At 38.9% G+C, this 17,014-nt stretch overlaps 8 protein-coding genes across 8 annotated transcripts; 5 read left to right on the top strand and 3 right to left on the bottom strand. All coding sequences in view use genetic code 12, as the record gives it.

Moving 5' to 3' along the window:
- Positions 1-175: 175 nt before the first annotated feature.
- KGF56_000091 (multicopper oxidase) lies at positions 176-2,053 on the top strand (the record flags this gene model as incomplete). Its single annotated transcript, XM_049326868.1, has 1 exon — positions 176-2,053. One exon carries the CDS (start codon positions 176-178, stop codon positions 2,051-2,053), a length of 1,878 nt encoding a protein of 625 aa, XP_049182848.1.
- Positions 2,054-2,807: 754 nt separating this feature from the next.
- On the top strand, positions 2,808-4,616 carry KGF56_000090 (Nrd1 complex RNA-binding subunit; the record flags this gene model as incomplete). The annotated part of the gene is made up of 1 exon (XM_049326857.1): positions 2,808-4,616. The coding sequence occupies one exon, from the start codon at positions 2,808-2,810 to the stop codon at positions 4,614-4,616; it is 1,809 nt and encodes a 602-aa protein (XP_049182847.1).
- Positions 4,617-5,262: 646 nt separating this feature from the next.
- On the top strand, positions 5,263-6,690 carry KGF56_000089 (uncharacterized protein; the record flags this gene model as incomplete). The annotated part of the gene is made up of 1 exon (XM_049326845.1): positions 5,263-6,690. One exon carries the CDS (start codon positions 5,263-5,265, stop codon positions 6,688-6,690), a length of 1,428 nt encoding a protein of 475 aa, XP_049182846.1.
- Positions 6,691-6,890: 200 nt separating this feature from the next.
- DPM2 (Dpm2p) lies at positions 6,891-7,239 on the bottom strand (the record flags this gene model as incomplete). Its single annotated transcript, XM_049326834.1, has 2 exons — positions 6,891-7,145; positions 7,237-7,239. 2 exons carry the CDS (start codon positions 7,237-7,239, stop codon positions 6,891-6,893), a joined length of 258 nt encoding a protein of 85 aa, XP_049182845.1.
- Positions 7,240-7,554: 315 nt separating this feature from the next.
- SRO77 (putative Rab GTPase-binding protein) lies at positions 7,555-10,776 on the top strand (the record flags this gene model as incomplete). Its single annotated transcript, XM_049326823.1, has 1 exon — positions 7,555-10,776. One exon carries the CDS (start codon positions 7,555-7,557, stop codon positions 10,774-10,776), a length of 3,222 nt encoding a protein of 1,073 aa, XP_049182844.1.
- A 294-nt stretch (positions 10,777-11,070) lies between these two features.
- KGF56_000086 (uncharacterized protein) lies at positions 11,071-12,240 on the top strand (the record flags this gene model as incomplete). The annotated part of the gene is made up of 1 exon (XM_049326812.1): positions 11,071-12,240. One exon carries the CDS (start codon positions 11,071-11,073, stop codon positions 12,238-12,240), a length of 1,170 nt encoding a protein of 389 aa, XP_049182843.1.
- A 94-nt stretch (positions 12,241-12,334) lies between these two features.
- KGF56_000085 (putative serine--tRNA ligase) lies at positions 12,335-13,711 on the bottom strand (the record flags this gene model as incomplete). The annotated part of the gene is made up of 1 exon (XM_049326801.1): positions 12,335-13,711. The coding sequence occupies one exon, from the start codon at positions 13,709-13,711 to the stop codon at positions 12,335-12,337; it is 1,377 nt and encodes a 458-aa protein (XP_049182842.1).
- A 472-nt stretch (positions 13,712-14,183) lies between these two features.
- On the bottom strand, positions 14,184-15,917 carry GNP1 (amino acid transporter; the record flags this gene model as incomplete). Its single annotated transcript, XM_049326790.1, has 1 exon — positions 14,184-15,917. The coding sequence occupies one exon, from the start codon at positions 15,915-15,917 to the stop codon at positions 14,184-14,186; it is 1,734 nt and encodes a 577-aa protein (XP_049182841.1).
- Positions 15,918-17,014: the final 1,097 nt, after the last annotated feature.

The raw sequence follows: 17,014 nt of genomic DNA, 5'->3' as shown, positions 1-17,014 counted from the left end.
AAAAGGGAAATAAAGAAACGATAGTTAAAGAAAAAGACAAAGAAAAAGTCTTGGTAGGCCAATTGAATAATTGGGGAGGTAGAGGAGCTAATAAAAAAATATTTTGCAACATAAGTAAAAGAACAAAAACAAACCGGAGTTATTGAGAAAGAAGAAGCGTGCCAAGCAAAGAGTCATGAAATTGTGGACATTTTTACTAGTAACGCTTTTTGCAACATTTGTATCAGCAGAGACTCATACGTGGTGGTTCAATACCACTTGGGTTGATGCCAATCCCGATGGTGTCTTTGAAAGAAAAATGATCGGTTTCAACAACAGTTGGCCATTACCTACTTTGAGGGTCAAAAAGGGTGATAGGGTTCAATTGTATCTTATAAATTCGTTCGACACTGTTAATACCACTTTACATTTCCATGGCTTGTTTCAACCAGGATCAAATCAAATGGATGGACCTCCATTAGTTACACAGTGTCCTATTTCAAGTGGAGAAGTCTTTTTATATAATTTTACAGTTGGTGACCAAGTGGGCTCTTATTGGTACCATTCACATACATCTGGCCAGTATGGTGATGGTATGAGAGGTGTGTTTATTATTGACGATGACGATTTCCCATATGAATACGATGAAGAAGTTGTTTTGTCATTGAGTGAACATTACCACCAATATTCGCAAGATTTGATGCCATCTTTCTTAAGCAGATTTAATCCTACTGGCGCTGAGCCAATTATTGATAATATTTTATTCAACGAAACGAGAAATGCTACTTGGAAGGTTGAACCAAACAAGACATATCTCTTGAGGATTATAAATACAGGTAGATTTGTTTCCCAGTACCTTTGGATCGAAGACCATGACATGACAGTTGTGGAAGTTGATGGGGTATACACTCAACCAAATACTACCAGCATGCTATATATTACTATAGCTCAGAGATACGCAGTTTTAATCAAAACCAAAAACTCAACTGATCAAAATTACGCCTTCATGAATAGAGTTGATGATTCAATGTTGGATACTATTCCTAAGGAGTTGCAAACAAACGGAACCAACTACATGGTTTACAATGAGACTTTGTTCAACGAAGCCAAGCCAGACCAAAACTATGTCGATTCATTGGATGATTTTTTGGATGACTTTTACTTGGTGCCTTACAATAATGAGACACTATACGATGATGCTGATTATACTATAACACTTGACGTGCAAATGGACAATTTGGGTGACGGTGTCAACTATGCCTTCTTCAACAATGTTTCATATGTCGCGCCTAAGGTTCCTACATTGCATACCGTTTTGTCAGCTGGTGACGCTGCTACCAATGAGTTGGTATACGGTTCAAATACAAACGTTTTTGTGCTCGAAGGAGATGAAGTTGTTGATATTGTTTTGAACAACTATGATACTGGTACCCATCCCTTTCATTTGCATGGTCACACCTTTCAAGTTATTGCCAGGGGTCCAGCCATTCCCGATGATGGGTCTCCCTTAAACTATAATGCAAGTGATCATGATGAGTTCCCACAATACCCGATGATGAGAGATACATTGTATGTGCGACCACAATCGTATTTTGTTATTAGGTTTAAAGCAAACAATCCAGGAGTTTGGTTTTTCCATTGTCATATTGAATGGCACTTGGATCAAGGATTGGCTGTTGTTTTGGTGGAAAACCCAAGAGCTATTATCAATGACCCAAACCAACAATTAACAGATAATCATAAACAGATTTGTGAGAAAGTTGGTGTGCCATGGCAGGGTAATGCCGCAGCCCACACCGAGAACTTCTTGGACTTGACAGGAGAAAATGTCCAAGTCAAGAGGCTCCCAACTGGTTTCACAGCTAGAGGTATTGTTGCATTAGTGTTTTCATGTGTTGCCGGTGTTTTGGGATTGGCGGCAATTGCCTTTTACGGAATGCAAGATATTTCAGATGTCGAAGAGAGAGTTGCTAGAGACTTGGACGTGGATCTCGATGACCAGGGTGTTAATGAAGACAACATCGAAAGAATTTCAGAGACAGGATCCTCACTTAGTAAGAAGAGTCAGTTCTAAATGTGAGTATCGACACTATCGAGCAGAGCGAGATAGTGGAGCAACACTTAGTACCTTGATACCTTTACACTTGAAACATACCTCAAAATCCTCTCACGAGGGACTTCTCAGGAGAAACTTTCTACGAGGAACTTCTCAATGTAGTTGAATCATTTGAGCAAGAAAATACACCTGTGTGTGTGGGTGTATTTATGTGTGTGTGTGTGGGTGTCTTTATGTGTGTGGGTGCCTTTATGTGTGTGTGGGTGTGTGCGGCATTTGATATACTACCAAGAAAAGGTCAAAAAGAATCGCTTTACATCGTCGTTATCACTATTATTATTGTTGTTTTTGCTTCACGAATTGATGACCCACACTCCCTTTTTACTTTCCCTCTTTACTCCCCCCCTTTTTACCTATCCTTTTTGAAAAGGTCTTGCATTGGCCATTTGATTTATAGTCTTTTTTTTTTACGTGTATGTTTGATAGACATTTTTGATCCCGATTTTATTACTAGTTTTTCTAAAGGTAGTGCCTTTTGAACATCTCTACAGAAAATTTTTTCCTCCTCTTTTCTTCTCCCTATATTTCCATAGCAAATTCTCAACAACCTTGTAAACATCTACCCAGTACACAGTATTACACAGTACACAGTATTTACAGACATTTTTACAGTATTTACACAGTATTTGTACAGTATTTGTAACACACAGTTCATATTATTTTAAGCTAGTAGTCTAGTAGAGCCAGTAATTCTGTAGATAAATCAGTTATTATGGACGCCTTTGATTCCCTCCTCAAGGAATTAGCGACATTGCCTCCACCCGGAGTCTCAGGAAACCGTATCAAGAAATTGGTAGAGATAGCTTTAGCGAATGTGGACAAAGAAAGTAAAATAGTTGCAGCTCTCTATTCTAGTTGTAAGGCCACGCCCACTCCCAACAAGCTAGGCACGTTGTATGTTGTGGATGCCATTGCTAGAAGATTCAAAGACGAGGCATTGGCTCAGGGCCAGAGTATCGATGCGGATGCCGCGGACGGCACATATGCCGCCGCCGTAAACAAGATCAGCGAGTTGATCCAAAGTATAGTCGATGATGCAATGCAGTATCAACTAAACCCATCGATACATGCAAAAATTGCAAAGTTGATTGATATTTGGGAAAGGCATCCCACCTTTCCCAAAGAGATTATTGATGAGATGAAAAAGAAGCATTTTAGGTCAACAACTCCTCCCGGAACGCCTCCGAAAACAAGTGTTGAACCAACAAAGCCAGAGGGTAATGACTCGTCTAGTATTTTGCTGGCATTGACCTCCTTAGCAACTGCAGCGCCAGCTGCAGTTGTTACCAGTAACAACAACACCAACAGTGACAACCCTGTACCTGATAACCAGCAGGAAATATTCAATATGTTACAGCGGATGCAACATGTCGATAGGCCTAGAGAAAATACAAGAAAAAGAGCGCGCTCTAGATCTCCTGTGGGGGCACATGGGTCACATGGAGCAGCACCATCACATGGAGCAGCACATGGAGCAGCTCACGGTGTTCCACATGTGGTCTCCTCTCATGCCGCTCCCTCGGTCTATGCGCTTCAGCAGAATTTGCACCATTTGAAACAGCAGCAGCAGCAGCAGCAGCAGCAGCAGCAGCAAGTTGCAAAGCATTCTCCTACTGTTGCTCAAGTCCCTGTCGGTATACCTGTTGCTCAAGTCCCTGTAGGCGCACCCACACCACTGCTTGGTGGCAGTGGTGTTGGTGCTGATTTGAATCTACCAGGCACCCCTCACTATAGACCCCGCAACATCAGCTTTGACCCTAACCTTCCCCAAAATAGTATAAAAGTCCTTTCTAGAACATTGTTTTTCGGAGGGATCCCTAGAAACATGGACCAGAGAGGTTTAACCCAAGCATTGCGCCCATTCGCCGATGTTCAATCAGTAGTACTCAACACAGACAAAAAGATTGCGTTTGTAAAAGTGTACTCGAGAAAAGAGGCAGAGCAAGTGATTACGTCTTTTAATAAGGACAACTCTTTACCATTAAGGACTCGATGGGCAGTAGGGTTTGGGCCAAGAGACTGTTGTAATTACCAAAACGGAGTATCCATTATACCCATTGACCGGCTTACTGATGCAGATAGAAAATGGTTTGTAGATGCGCAATGGGGTGGGACTGGAGGCCAGCCTATGGTTAGCGGAATGGTCGTGGATGAGCCGGATATTGAGATTGGTGCAGGTATTTCTTCCAAGGCCATGTCCAAGAAAATGCCTACCAACTCTGCAAGAAATGGACCCAAGTCAAACAGGCCAGGGGAACCCGATGAGAGATATGTGAAAACAGTACTACCACCACAACAACAGCAACCTCCTCAACCTTTCTATCAACAGCCCTACTATGCAAACCAAGTACAGCACTTCCCACAACAGTCTCCTGCAACCTTCCCAATGCAAATGCAGCAGCCCCAGCAGCAGCCCCACCAACAGCCCCACCAACAGCCCCACCAGCCCTCTTTTAGTACCGAACAGTTTGATTTTACAAGTTTTATGATGAACGCAATGCAACAACAGCAACAGCAGTAATAGCAGCAGCAGCAGCAGCAACAACAACAACAGTAATACTTAGTAGACCAATATACATCTAATCTCTATGAAGAAATGTAAACGAAGTGGGGGCGAACGAGATGTGTGAGAGGATGAAGAAAATGAGCAATGTAATTTATCTCCAAATCTATCAATCACCTCTAGCTTCTATAATGTTGAGGATTAGTGGAGATAGCGAGAAGAGTGAGAAGAGTGAGTAAGGATGGGATATACTAGTTTTGAGTGAGATTGTAGAGTCGAGTATGAGAATGGGGTGGATACGATAATTGGGAGAAGAATAAGCAGAGACAAGCAGACAGTGGAGGTGAGAGTTATTGGTGTTACAATTTCCACCAATTTACAGAATTTATGTTACCGTTATGTACATCAGCACTCTTTCTACAAATACCCCTCCCAATTTCATCTAATCTTACTCTCTTTTTCCACTATCAGAGTCGCCATTTACTTTATACTTCAAATATGCTATAACCAGTTACAACTATGAACATAATTCACGACAAAAGTCATTACAAGCTCAAACGCTCTTTTCTTTTCTGTTTGGCAAACGAAAAATTTAGATAATTTCATCAACAACTTTTAATTTCACCTCTTATACATCTCTTTGAATTATACACGAAAGGGGGTTATGATAGACGCACTTTATATTGCGGATGCTTCACATAACTTGGTATATGAATACTCAAACAAGCTATCTCTTCCAAGTTTCAAGTCATTTCTACCCAAGATCAACAACGTGGAAGATGATGCTCTAAATATAGAGAATCCCAATGACCTCAAGACGTTTTCTTTCAAGGTTCCTTTAAATGGTAAATACTACTTGGCGATTCGCAAGTACCACTCACTATATTTTACCCTCCTATGTTCTTATGACTCTGGCTCTAGTCCTGTAATTCCCCATACGTTTATTAGCAGATTTATTGAGACATTAGAGGAGTATTTTCAAGAGTTAACGAGCTATAAGATAGAGACTCAAAATGACATAGTCACTTTGATTTTATTCCAGATGTTGGATGATGGAATACCGCATATAACGGATTTTAACAAGATCCGAGATTTGGTCAGTTACAATTCGCTACTCACAAAGATCTTGAGCGAGGCTCAAAAGACCACCGGGTTCCATCACTCAGATTCAAAACAAAAAAGCTTTACAAGTGATATACCATGGCGAAGGGAAGAAGTTAGATACGCAAGTAATGAAATGTACGTTGACGTTGTAGAAACGATCAGCTTATTAGTCAAACCAATTATCAAAAGAAATAAAGTAGAGCATTTCGATTCTGCATTCTATTCCAGTAAAGTGGATAATGTTGTAGAGAATTATATCTTGAGTGGACGTATTGATGGCAGAATTGATTTTCTTTGCCGATTGACGGGATTTCCCACTTTGGAATTAAGTTTAAACAAGGTGGGTTCGAATGTGGAACTACCTAATCTACACAGATGTATAGATTTAGATGTTTTCAAAGAACGACGAGGCGTGCTTTCATTTGTTCCTCCCGACGGGAAGTCGACATTGATGAAATATCAAGTTGATTTGAATAAGTTGAAAAGCAACAAGGAGAAGACAAGTTTGATAAAATTGAGCTCAATCGATGTTCAGTTTTTAACAGAGGAAAATTCCTCAGATTTCGAAATTACATTGTTTCCCGCTCAAATGATTAATAAAGTTGACTATATCAAAGTTGAAATAGTGTGTGCTACTTCCAACGATCTGATTAAAGTAAGTAGAATAACTCAAGGTGATTTTCAGAATAAAATATCGGGAAAACATGAATGGATGATCAGAGACTTGAAGAAGGGAGTGAATCCGACGTTCAGTGGGTCTGTAGTACAAGAAAAGTGTCGCGAAGACGATGACCAGGAAAAATCGAATATTGGAAACAAACCACCCGTACACCTCAAGATCAAATTTTGTCACAAGGGGCAAGTGCCGAGCGGATTGAAAGTTGAAAGCCTTAAAGTAGTCAAAGCTACAGGGTTAGGGGAAAACGTGAAACCCTATAAGGGTGTTAGGTATTCTACATTCTCTGGTAGTTACATTATCAGATCATGAAAAGAAGAAATGAAAAAAAAAAATGTGGAAAAAAGTGAAAAAGTGTCAAAAAATATGTTCTTATATTCATTATGTTTGGAACCAATGCCATCAATTAATGTGTCTTTCTGTGCTCCAAGTTAATATACTTTTCAGAGAGACAGAACAGCGGAGAAGGACGGGGGCGGTTGGATACCGACGTATATACTCACTTGAATCTTCTACTGCAGTTTCTTCTTACTCTTTTTATTTTCTTGACTCTTTATCAAAACTCTTGCAATAAACATTGATACACCAAGTCCACCAATGAGCAAAAGTAACAAGGGCAACTTAATAGCATAATCTCTTGGTAAAAAGTACTTATTTAAAAACGAGTTCTCGTCAACAAATGGAAGAACAAAAACCCAAGTTGTGTAATAAATAAAGACTAAGGCAGCCACCAAGATCATTTGAATTCCAATTAGCTTGTCAATTGTCTAACATCGAGTTAGTATAAGACACAGTAAAGTACATTTTTGCAAAAAAACCTCTCCCATCCCCCAAAGAAAAAAGAAAAATCTTACGTACCATGTTATATATGTGAATTCTTATTACAATTAGTCCGAAGGGAGCCGGGAACAGAGGTTACAGGAAGAAAGTCCAACTGAAGTAAGGCTTGGATATACAGTATGAAAAATTACGTGTCGATATTCTCGGAAAAACAAAAAGGAAAAATATTGAAGCGAAATGCTACCAAATGAAGAGAAGGGGGGAGGATCGATGTCATTGAACAACTCCCTTCTATAAATTATTATTGTCATACCTTCTCTCTCTCTCTCTCTCTCACAAGACTTCTTGTCGTTATATCGAGTTTCGCCATTGAGTTCTAGACTTGATATCTATGCCATGCCGCTATTCAAATCCAGAAAGGCACCATTATCGTTAAATTCTTTATCGAATGCTTTGAAAACTCATGGGTCGAAAAGTTTGTCACCCGAAGAAATAAATCCCAAAACAATAGATGTTAATGTGATTAATCAACTTGGAATTCCACAAGATTCCATTGTTGCAGTAGCGTATGATCCGATCCAGTCCTTACTTGCAATTTCCACAACACACAACGACGTTCGGGTTTATGGCCAAGTAAATGTTGAGGTTGTTTTTGAGTTCAACATTAAACACCCCATAACATTTCTCAGGTTCGTTAAAGGTGTGTACTTGCTATGCGGATCACCAGCAGCGGGCTTGACTATTTTATCACTATATTCAAAGAAAATACTAGGGAAAACACTGTTCCCAGGAACAGTAACTACATTTGAGACTGACCCAGCTTTGGACTGGCTAGTTGTTGGATTGGCTAATGGGAGTATACTATTCTACGACATTGACAGAATGAATATGACACCTTTTAGAATTGATAATTTACAGAAACAAGTAATGCCAAAGGAGAAGATGTCACCAGTTGTTTCCATCGAGTGGCATCCGCGAGATATTGGAACATTCTTGATCACCTATAATCAGTGTGCAATCGTGTACTCGCTAGTTTCAGCAGAGATCAAATGTGTTTTAAAGTATGAACTTTCCAAACAGCATAGGGCATTTGGATACAGCATGCACATTGTTAATGGCGGTAAGAAGAAACTCTTTGGCAGTCAGAAAACTGTGCGTCCTTTTTTAACTGAGGCTCACTTTCATCCAAACGGTTTGCATGCAGTAACAGTTCATAATGACAATTCTATAGTGTTTTGGGATCTTGATGGAGGAGTAATCCTTGAAGCAAGGACATTATTTGAGACACTGATACACAAGGAAGGCAATCCACTCGAGTTACCAGAGATCTTCAATCCAATTGAGTCTGTAGCATGGGTATGCGGAGAAGATCCAGAGAACACTAAATTGTTAATTAGCGGTGGAGACCCAAAATCTTGTAATCTGATCCATGTTTTAGATTTTGGCTATACATTGAAGTACTCGTTGACTTCTTATGAAACACAGGGTAAGTTTTATGCAACGCCACAAAATGGTGAACGTAAAATACCAGTCAACTTTTACTTGAATCGAACGGAAGTCGCAGAAGTAATAAAAATAATTCAGCCAATAACGAACAACGGGTCACCGTATTTTCACGGCGGCCACAACCCGGCTCATTTGTTGCTAGTCTCAAACTTGGGAAGAATCTATTTTGTACCTTTTGCAGCAACAGCAACCAATTCTGGTGGCGCCAGTTCCTCAGACTTGGGAACAATTATATTACCAACTTCTATTTCATTAATTCACCCACCAATGAGCTACATTGATGTTAAGCAAGTTGTCAGATTGGACTGGTATAGCATTATGTCTAGTAGAGTTTCTTCTGGTACCAACTCCAAAATGGAGCCTTTGTTAAAAGGTGGTGCACCAACTTCCTTCAACAATTTACCTAAACCTTTGGGATATAACGATACTAAGAGAAACATTATGATAACGGGTCACGAAAATGGTCTAGTTAGGTTCATAGACGTGACAAAAGGTGAGCAGCTGGGGACGGAGAGCATTGTTCAAATCAGCCTAAGGGAGTCGTTATATGACTATGACAATCCTAATAATCTCAGAGTAATGCAAGTTTCTTGCTCTTTTTCAAACCGTCAATTACTTGTTGGGTTGGCTACTGGTGAAGTGGTTATTTGTAAGTTTGGCAAGTTTAAAGCTACAGGAAATGGCTATGCAATAAACCAAGACTATAGCTCGTGTCCTATGCAGCATTGTAATGGATCGGCTCTGATTTTGGATATCACCAGTAGAATACCAGGGTCAGTAGCGCTGTCAGCTACATTCACCCCTATTAATTTGTTGCGCTTGGATCCATCGGAACAGATATCAGTATTGTTGATGAGCGATGCTGGATTTGCAGCAGTTGGATACAAGTCAGGAAGGCTCGTTGTTTGTGATATTTCAAGAGGACCAGCGGTTATATTCAATTTGGCTAACATAAAAGAAAATTTGGTTTCTGTTACGGGAAATTGTTATGTTACATCTTTAGAGTTTACAATAATGGAATATGGTACCGATGGTTACTCGTCTCTTATACTAATAGTTGGTACAAATGGTGGTGGAAACTTGTTGTACTACAAAATCATGCCGATGGGCAATGGTGGTTTCCAAGTAGAGGTTGCAGATAAAACCACCCACCTTAATCATAGAAGCTCCAATGACGGCAATCCTGAAGCTTCAAAAATACTGCAAGTATTGCCAATAGAGTCTCAATATGGTTTATCTGCTGTCGCAGATCAAGAAAAGTTTAATAGGTTGGTTGAGGGAATACCAATACCAGGTCTTGTCATTACTGTATCAGATAGGGATATTCGCGTAATCAATATACCAAAGGCCAAGCTAGCTCACAAAGTTATGGATGACTCATGTTTGAAGGCAACAGTGGTGCAGTATAAAGATAAGGGAGTTGTTTTGGCGGTTTTGGTAAAGACCGGATTTATAAAATTAGTTTCTTTACCAGCTCTTCAAGATATAGCCAATATCAAATTACCCAAAGAAGTGTATCTGAAGTTACAGGTATCATTAGAATCAGGGACCGCGTCTCAATCGGACTTGCTTCTGTCGGGTGAAATGTTTTTGAGATTAACTACAACAGAGTCAGTGTACATATTAGCATATGAAAAACTGCGTCAAAAGGGAGGTTTTGAGACGGATACATTGTTCAACCCGGATTTAATAATTCCTCCACGGCCAGTTGCAAGCACTCTACTGTGGGCCAAGGGGCAAATACGGTATGTAAGTGTAAAAGACTTGACTTTGTTGATAGCAGGACCTAATCGAAAAGCACCAAAAACCGAGGAGTCCAAGCTAGCGCATCAGATCAGTCCCGAGGCAAATCCACAAAACAACTATGGTGGATATAATCCAAAACCAAAAGCTGAGAGGGGATATAACGAGCCAGTGCGTAGAAGTACCGCAAATCAAGGGTACGGGTTTGGAGGTCAAGGCTTGGTGAAAAGCTTGCAGGACGGTTTGCAAAGTGCAGAAGAAACAATTAACGATTATGCGAATAATGCTACTGAGGCTTTTACCGAGGGCTATGAGGATCAGAAGAAATCATTCTACAGTTCCGCTTTAAAGAGTAAGTTTGGCTTTTAGGAAGGAGAGTATATACAACACTATCAATACTTGGTACCTTGTTACGAGATGAACTTATCAAGGATGCAAAAAAAGTGCATCCTCTACATAATAGTATACAATATATCTATATCTATATCTATATCTATATCTATATCTATATCTATATCTATATCTATATCTATATCTATATCTATATCTATATATATATATGTGCGTGTATATGTTTACGCTATTTTTTCAATCAATTCCTAAATCTAGCGGAATTATCAAAAGTATGTCAAATTTAAAGCAAGACGACGTAGGTAATAGACAATGAGTAAGGAGAATATTTTAGATATTGCACATACTCAGCAACTGCATATTCATCCACTAAAAGAGATCAGCACAAATAAAAACATCATTATTAGATCAGATGATGTTCCGAATTTAGATCAACATTTTGTACTAATTCATGAGACTCAGGAAGAGTTACAAACACAGTTACACCGGATTGAAACGCTTGCGAGTCAAACCAATGTTGATCTCGCACAATTGTATACGCGACTGAGAAGTAATAATGAAAATTTGAATAAGCTTTTGAAGAATGTGGTTGACTACTCGGAAGAAGTTATTACTGAAGGTAATGCTACAAAAGCAGATATGGGCCTAATAATGGGCACATTGCATGAACTAAAGCTGAAGAAGTTTGAGTTTGGAGATGAAGCAATTAACAGTGTTAAAGAAATCTTACGTCAATACAACGAGCAAAATGATTTAGAAGGATATGCGAGGGTGAAGAGGGAAATTGAAAATATGGGCAATAAGATTGAACGAAACGACAGCTTGGCTTTCGATAGGTTTTACAAAAAGTTTGAGATAATAGAGCAGTTACTATTAGCTGAAAAGAGAGAAGGCGAGAAGGAAAAGACAAACTATGAGCACATTTATGAACTGATGGAAGAACTAAAGTCAATTGTATCAGAAGAGGCACTAAGACAACGCAAGTTTGAACAAAACATGTTGCAAGCAAATGAACTTGTTTTGGAAAAGCTAGCGGAAAGTGGACGGCCAGACACGTCGTCTATTTTAAACAAGAATGACGAAGTTTTGGAATTGCTTCGGATTGTAAGAGAAATGCTTAGTGTTCAAAATGCCGACAAAAACGATTTGAAAAAGGAATCAGAAACACAATTGCATGATTTACAAGAAAAGTATCTCAACTTGGAAAAACAATACAAACTACTTGGTGAGAAGATGGAATTATTAAATCAAAAATATTCTGACAAATTCAATCAATATAAGCTTCTTTTAGACAAGTTTGAGCAACTATCTCGACAAGTTGAAGAAGCTGGATCAAACGAAGCCCCCAAGCTACATATTTTGAACTTGCGAAAGTTTCACGAAAATGCAATAAGAAATATCGAGAGCCAAGAACTGTTGAAATATAACAAAAGGATAGTAAGTACTCCAGTCACTTTTTCAAACAATTCAGATGAGGAATAAAACCCGTGTGTAGGGAAAAAAAAATGGCAAGGTAAATAGAAACCTATTTTTACAGACTTTATTTTTTTTTTTTTCAGGTTTATACTTTTTTCCTTTAATTTTTACATATCACCTTTTTACTGTCCATATATGGCTTCAAAACATCTGGTATGTGAACTACGTTTTTAACAGGATCGTAATTTTGTTCAAGGAGGGCAACAATAACTCTTGGAACAGCCAAACACGTACCATTTAAAGTAGTTACGTGTTGAACTTTGTCATCTTTGTTATAGCGTATTCCTAATCTTCGCGACTGATACTCGCCGCAATTGGACGAACTTGTGATTTCACCCCAAGAGCCTCTACCGGGCATCCATGCTTCAATGTCGTATTTCTTCATAGCAGGAGCGCCCAAGTCAGAGGTTGGCATGTTGAGCAACCTCGCCTTGATACCCAAACATTTCACAATATCAACTTGAAAATTCTTTATCTCCTCAAGTTCTGTTCTTGAATTCTCCAGCACAGTAAAGTGAAACAATTCAACTTTGGTAAACTCGTGGACTCTATAGAGTCCCCTTGTGTCTTTCCCACTTGCACCTGCTTCCGCTCTGTAAGATCTGGAAACACCACAATATTTTAGAGGAAATTTTGTATGCGGTGGGAACACTGTAGACGAATGCAATGCGCCTAAAGGTATCTCAGCTGTTCCCGTTAGCGATAAAGGTTCGCCTTCGATCTGGTACACCTGTTTTTCATTATTTTGATCGTTAGGTTTGAAACCACAAGCATAAACAACCTCTGACTTGATCATTGATGGCGGTGCAACCATTTTATAACCGCGCATACGTGCCTGCGACAACGCATACTGAACCAAAGCCTGTTCTAGAAGCGCTCCATCCCCAATAAGATAATACCACGAGGGTCCAGAGACCCTTGATGCTGTTGAAAAATCAACTATCCCTAGGTTTTCTCCAATTTGCTTATGGTCTTTGCTAGTGGTTAAGCCTTCCACTTCTTTGGGATCCAAATTTATATATTCTATAAGCTCCTCTTGTTTAGTTAGCGCGGGGACTGTTTCATCAAGTAAGTTAGGCAATCTCTCTGCTCTTTTATAAATCTCCTCCTGCATGTCCCTCAGCTCTCTTTCCAAAAGTTGCAATTCACTTTTGATTTCTTTTAGCTTGGTCTTTCCATCATGTTCCAATGATTTGGTTTTCAACATCTCCTCCAAGCTTCTCCTTTCTCGTTTCAAGGCATTTATCTTTGAAAAGTTTTGTGCTTGTTTCGGTCGATTTTGTACAATGAAATCTAAGTCATGGACCAATTCTTCAGGCAAGAGCCTTCTCCGTATAGACTCTCTATATAATTCAGGTCGTGAAGTAATATCATTCAAATCCAACTGGGCCCTTAGTAATGTTGAAGAATTTTTAGCTCCAGTACTAATGCTAACAAATCTCCTTGGGAAATGTATCAATATGGTTCGACGTAACATTTAAGAATAGCCGCTACTTTCCTTAAACCCTCACCTTTTTCTCAACTATATACAGCAATAAGATTCCGTACAAACAAAACCTGACGTTTGACCCAGTCTCGTTGTTGTTGCACGTGTTCAATGAACTTTTAGATTAGTGTAGAATAAGTGTATCTCGAAACATTTTCATAACCAGACCACAAAACTTGGTGAAAAATTTGTTGTTCCGTAGTACTGCATATTATTGACCTAAACGGCTTCTTTTTTTGCACCCATTGAAAAGAGCCGACATACCCAAGGGGCCGCCAAAGTTCGACAGCTAGGGCTTTACACACCGATTGTCCTACAACATTTGTACCAACAACATCTCCTCCTTTTGTTGTTATATATATATATATATATATCAAGAAAGAAAAAGGAAAAAGAGAGAAAACAAAAACAAAAAGACTCATATACCTAGAATAATACAGTGTTTTTTTTTTCAATTCCTATACTACAAAAACATTATCTTAGCCACCTTCTTATAAAAGGGCGCCTTTTTGAATTGCTCCTTCTCTTCTTCTCTTTCAAGATTCAACACCTCTGAATCAAAGATTGTCCTATCCGAATTAATATCAATGTCCTTTAAAGGAATATACAATTTCCAGTTGCGTGTCCATATCTTATGAGCAAAGTAGAAAGCGAGCAACACAATTGCTCCCAAATAAGATTGGAAAAAATTCTCTGCATTGGGTTTCCCCTCTCCTTTTGGATATAACCCAATATAAAACTGAGCAATCAATACAAGCACATACCAAATAATCGCATAATAAGAACCAATGACCCCAGTTGAAGCCTTGTAACCCAAACAATCGGTAGAAATATTATTGTACTTCAAAGCTGCACGGAATCTCACATGTGAAATACAAATACCGGCCCAAGTGAATATCTGTGATAAACCTGAAATCGCCAAGAGCCAATTGAAAACTGCCTTTTGGTCTTTAAAGGCAGCAATGTATGAGAATAACCCAACGATTGAACACGCAACCAATGAGCGGAACGGTCTTCCGCTTCTGTCAATGTAATTGAACCATGATGGTGCAAACCCTTGTTCCGATAATGACTGTAATGTTCTTGATGATGAGTATAAAGCCGAAGATGCAACCGACGTAACTGACATAAGAATAACTGCATTGATAATTGAAGGAACTGCTCGTACGCCGTGTAAGGCTGCAGCCAAAACATAAGGACTTGCTTGAGTACTACTAGAACCCGATGCACCCATTAACCTATCAGAGTTATAGGGCACTAGTAAACCAACTAAAGTCAAACTTCCAAGCATAAGCACAACAATACGATACGCAACCAATTTTGTGGCAATGGGAATAGCCTTTCCAGGATTGGATTGTTCACTGGCACTCAATGCAATAAACTCCGACTGACCCAAGGCAAAACTTCCTGTTACAAAAACGGTACACAATCCCTTGAAATTCGTGTAATAGCCAGGATCTTTCCAATATTTACCACCAATAAATTCATGTTTGGGCCCGCCTCCAACATTCACAACGATACCCATAATGATAAATCCCACAAGCATCATAACTTTGCAACTTCCAATGAAAAACTCAAGCTCACCATACCCGGATGAACCAATAAAGTTGACAACTAGAATAAACACATAAAATATCGTGACCCACACATCTGCATTAATGGATGTATTCCAATAACTAATTGTCATGGCGGCGGTGACTAATTCAATAGATATCACCGATAACCATTGTATACAATAGTTCCAAGTAATTGCAAATGCTAATGACTCATCTACAAATCTTCTTGGGTAATTGTTGTACCCTCCTGATAATTCAGAATAATTAACAGCCATTTCTCCAGCAGCTTGTAATGTTGGGTATACAAATGATCCAACTATCGCGAAACCAATAATGAGAAACAAAGGTCCCGATTTGTGCAAAACAGACCCTGTACCAACTAAAAGACCAGTACCAATACCTGTAACAAGGGACATTAAAATCAAATGGCGCAAACTTATGCCTTTTGCCAATTGTTTACCTATTGCATCCTTATCAGTTTCATCAACCTGTTTTCGCCTAAACGTGTCGATAAACCTATTGACTTTTGATTTTTCTTCGTTTAAGGAATGGGTCGACGTATATGGAGACTCCGATTCAAAACTAACAAAATCATTTGGCTTTACCTCTGGTGAACTTGACTTTTCATTATATGTACCCATCCTCTCTTACAAAGTAAACCGTAGATTAAAAACGTAGAGGATTATGATTATTCAATGAAGGGGGGGGGGGGGGGGGGGGGGGGGTTGGGAGTTGTTACAAAAAAGAAAAAAAGGTAACGGGTTTGATTGTGAAAAAGCAAAAGAATGCAAATTCAACAACCTCCATTACTAATTACAGTTATATCTGGTATATGCATTGCTATATATAAAAAGGTGATTTCCGGCAGATTTTCTTTCAACTTCATCGATTGAAATAAAAAAAAAAAAAAAAATAAAAAAGAGAGTGAGAGAGCGTAATTACTGCATAAAGGATTCCGAGGTTTGAAACAGAAATGATCAGGGCATCTCTTACTTTTAGGGGGAGGTAATAAACGGTTTTGTGATTGGGCGTGCTCTTACTTAAGTGGAGAGTAGTGGTCATTTAGTAGTAATAGTTTCTGGTAGTAATCAATAACTGTTCTTTGTCTTTTCTTGTACAAGTACACAAAACCCATTTTTTTTTGCTTTTTTTATTGCTGCGAAATGATACTTTTTTTTTTCTTTTTTCTTTTTTCTTTCTTTGTACCCGACGCATATAGTTCAAGCTTCTAAGAGGAATAAAATAATAGAAATGTAAAGCGAGCGACGATTCACTACTGTTTTGTGCATTTGTTATTTGAGTGCTTTATCTTTTGTCATTTTTTTCCATTGTGACACTGTTGTGTCTCGTGATGAACGTTGATAACATTGGTATTCTCTCTCAACAAGATTTGTACTCTCTCTCAACAAGATTTGTACAAGTGCCGAAATTATGAAAAAAGGTAAAGGAAGCGGTGAAAAAAAAAGAAAAAAGTGCAACATTGAATGGTTTTTTGTGGTTGTGTATACGCGGGATCGCAAGTCCAAGAACGGACACGTCTTTCCCTCGAGATTGTAAGTCGTACCCTATCAATTCTTGGCCTAGGGGGATATCAAGCTATGTTTTTTTTTAGTTTGAAGTTGCAAAAAAAAAAAAAAAAAGATACAAACATACCCAAAAGATACAATACATATTCAAAAGATACTTTTCCTTGTCTAATAGAAGAGGGTGCACCCTGACATTGGTGAGAAGCCATATT

The sequence above is a fragment of the Candida oxycetoniae genome (assembly GCF_023343755.2).
Source record: "Candida oxycetoniae strain CBS 10844 chromosome Unknown scaffold41, whole genome shotgun sequence".
In the NCBI taxonomy this organism is placed as follows: Eukaryota; Fungi; Ascomycota; class Pichiomycetes; order Serinales; family Debaryomycetaceae; genus Lodderomyces; species Lodderomyces oxycetoniae.
This window is presented reverse-complemented; position numbering and strand designations above follow the sequence as displayed.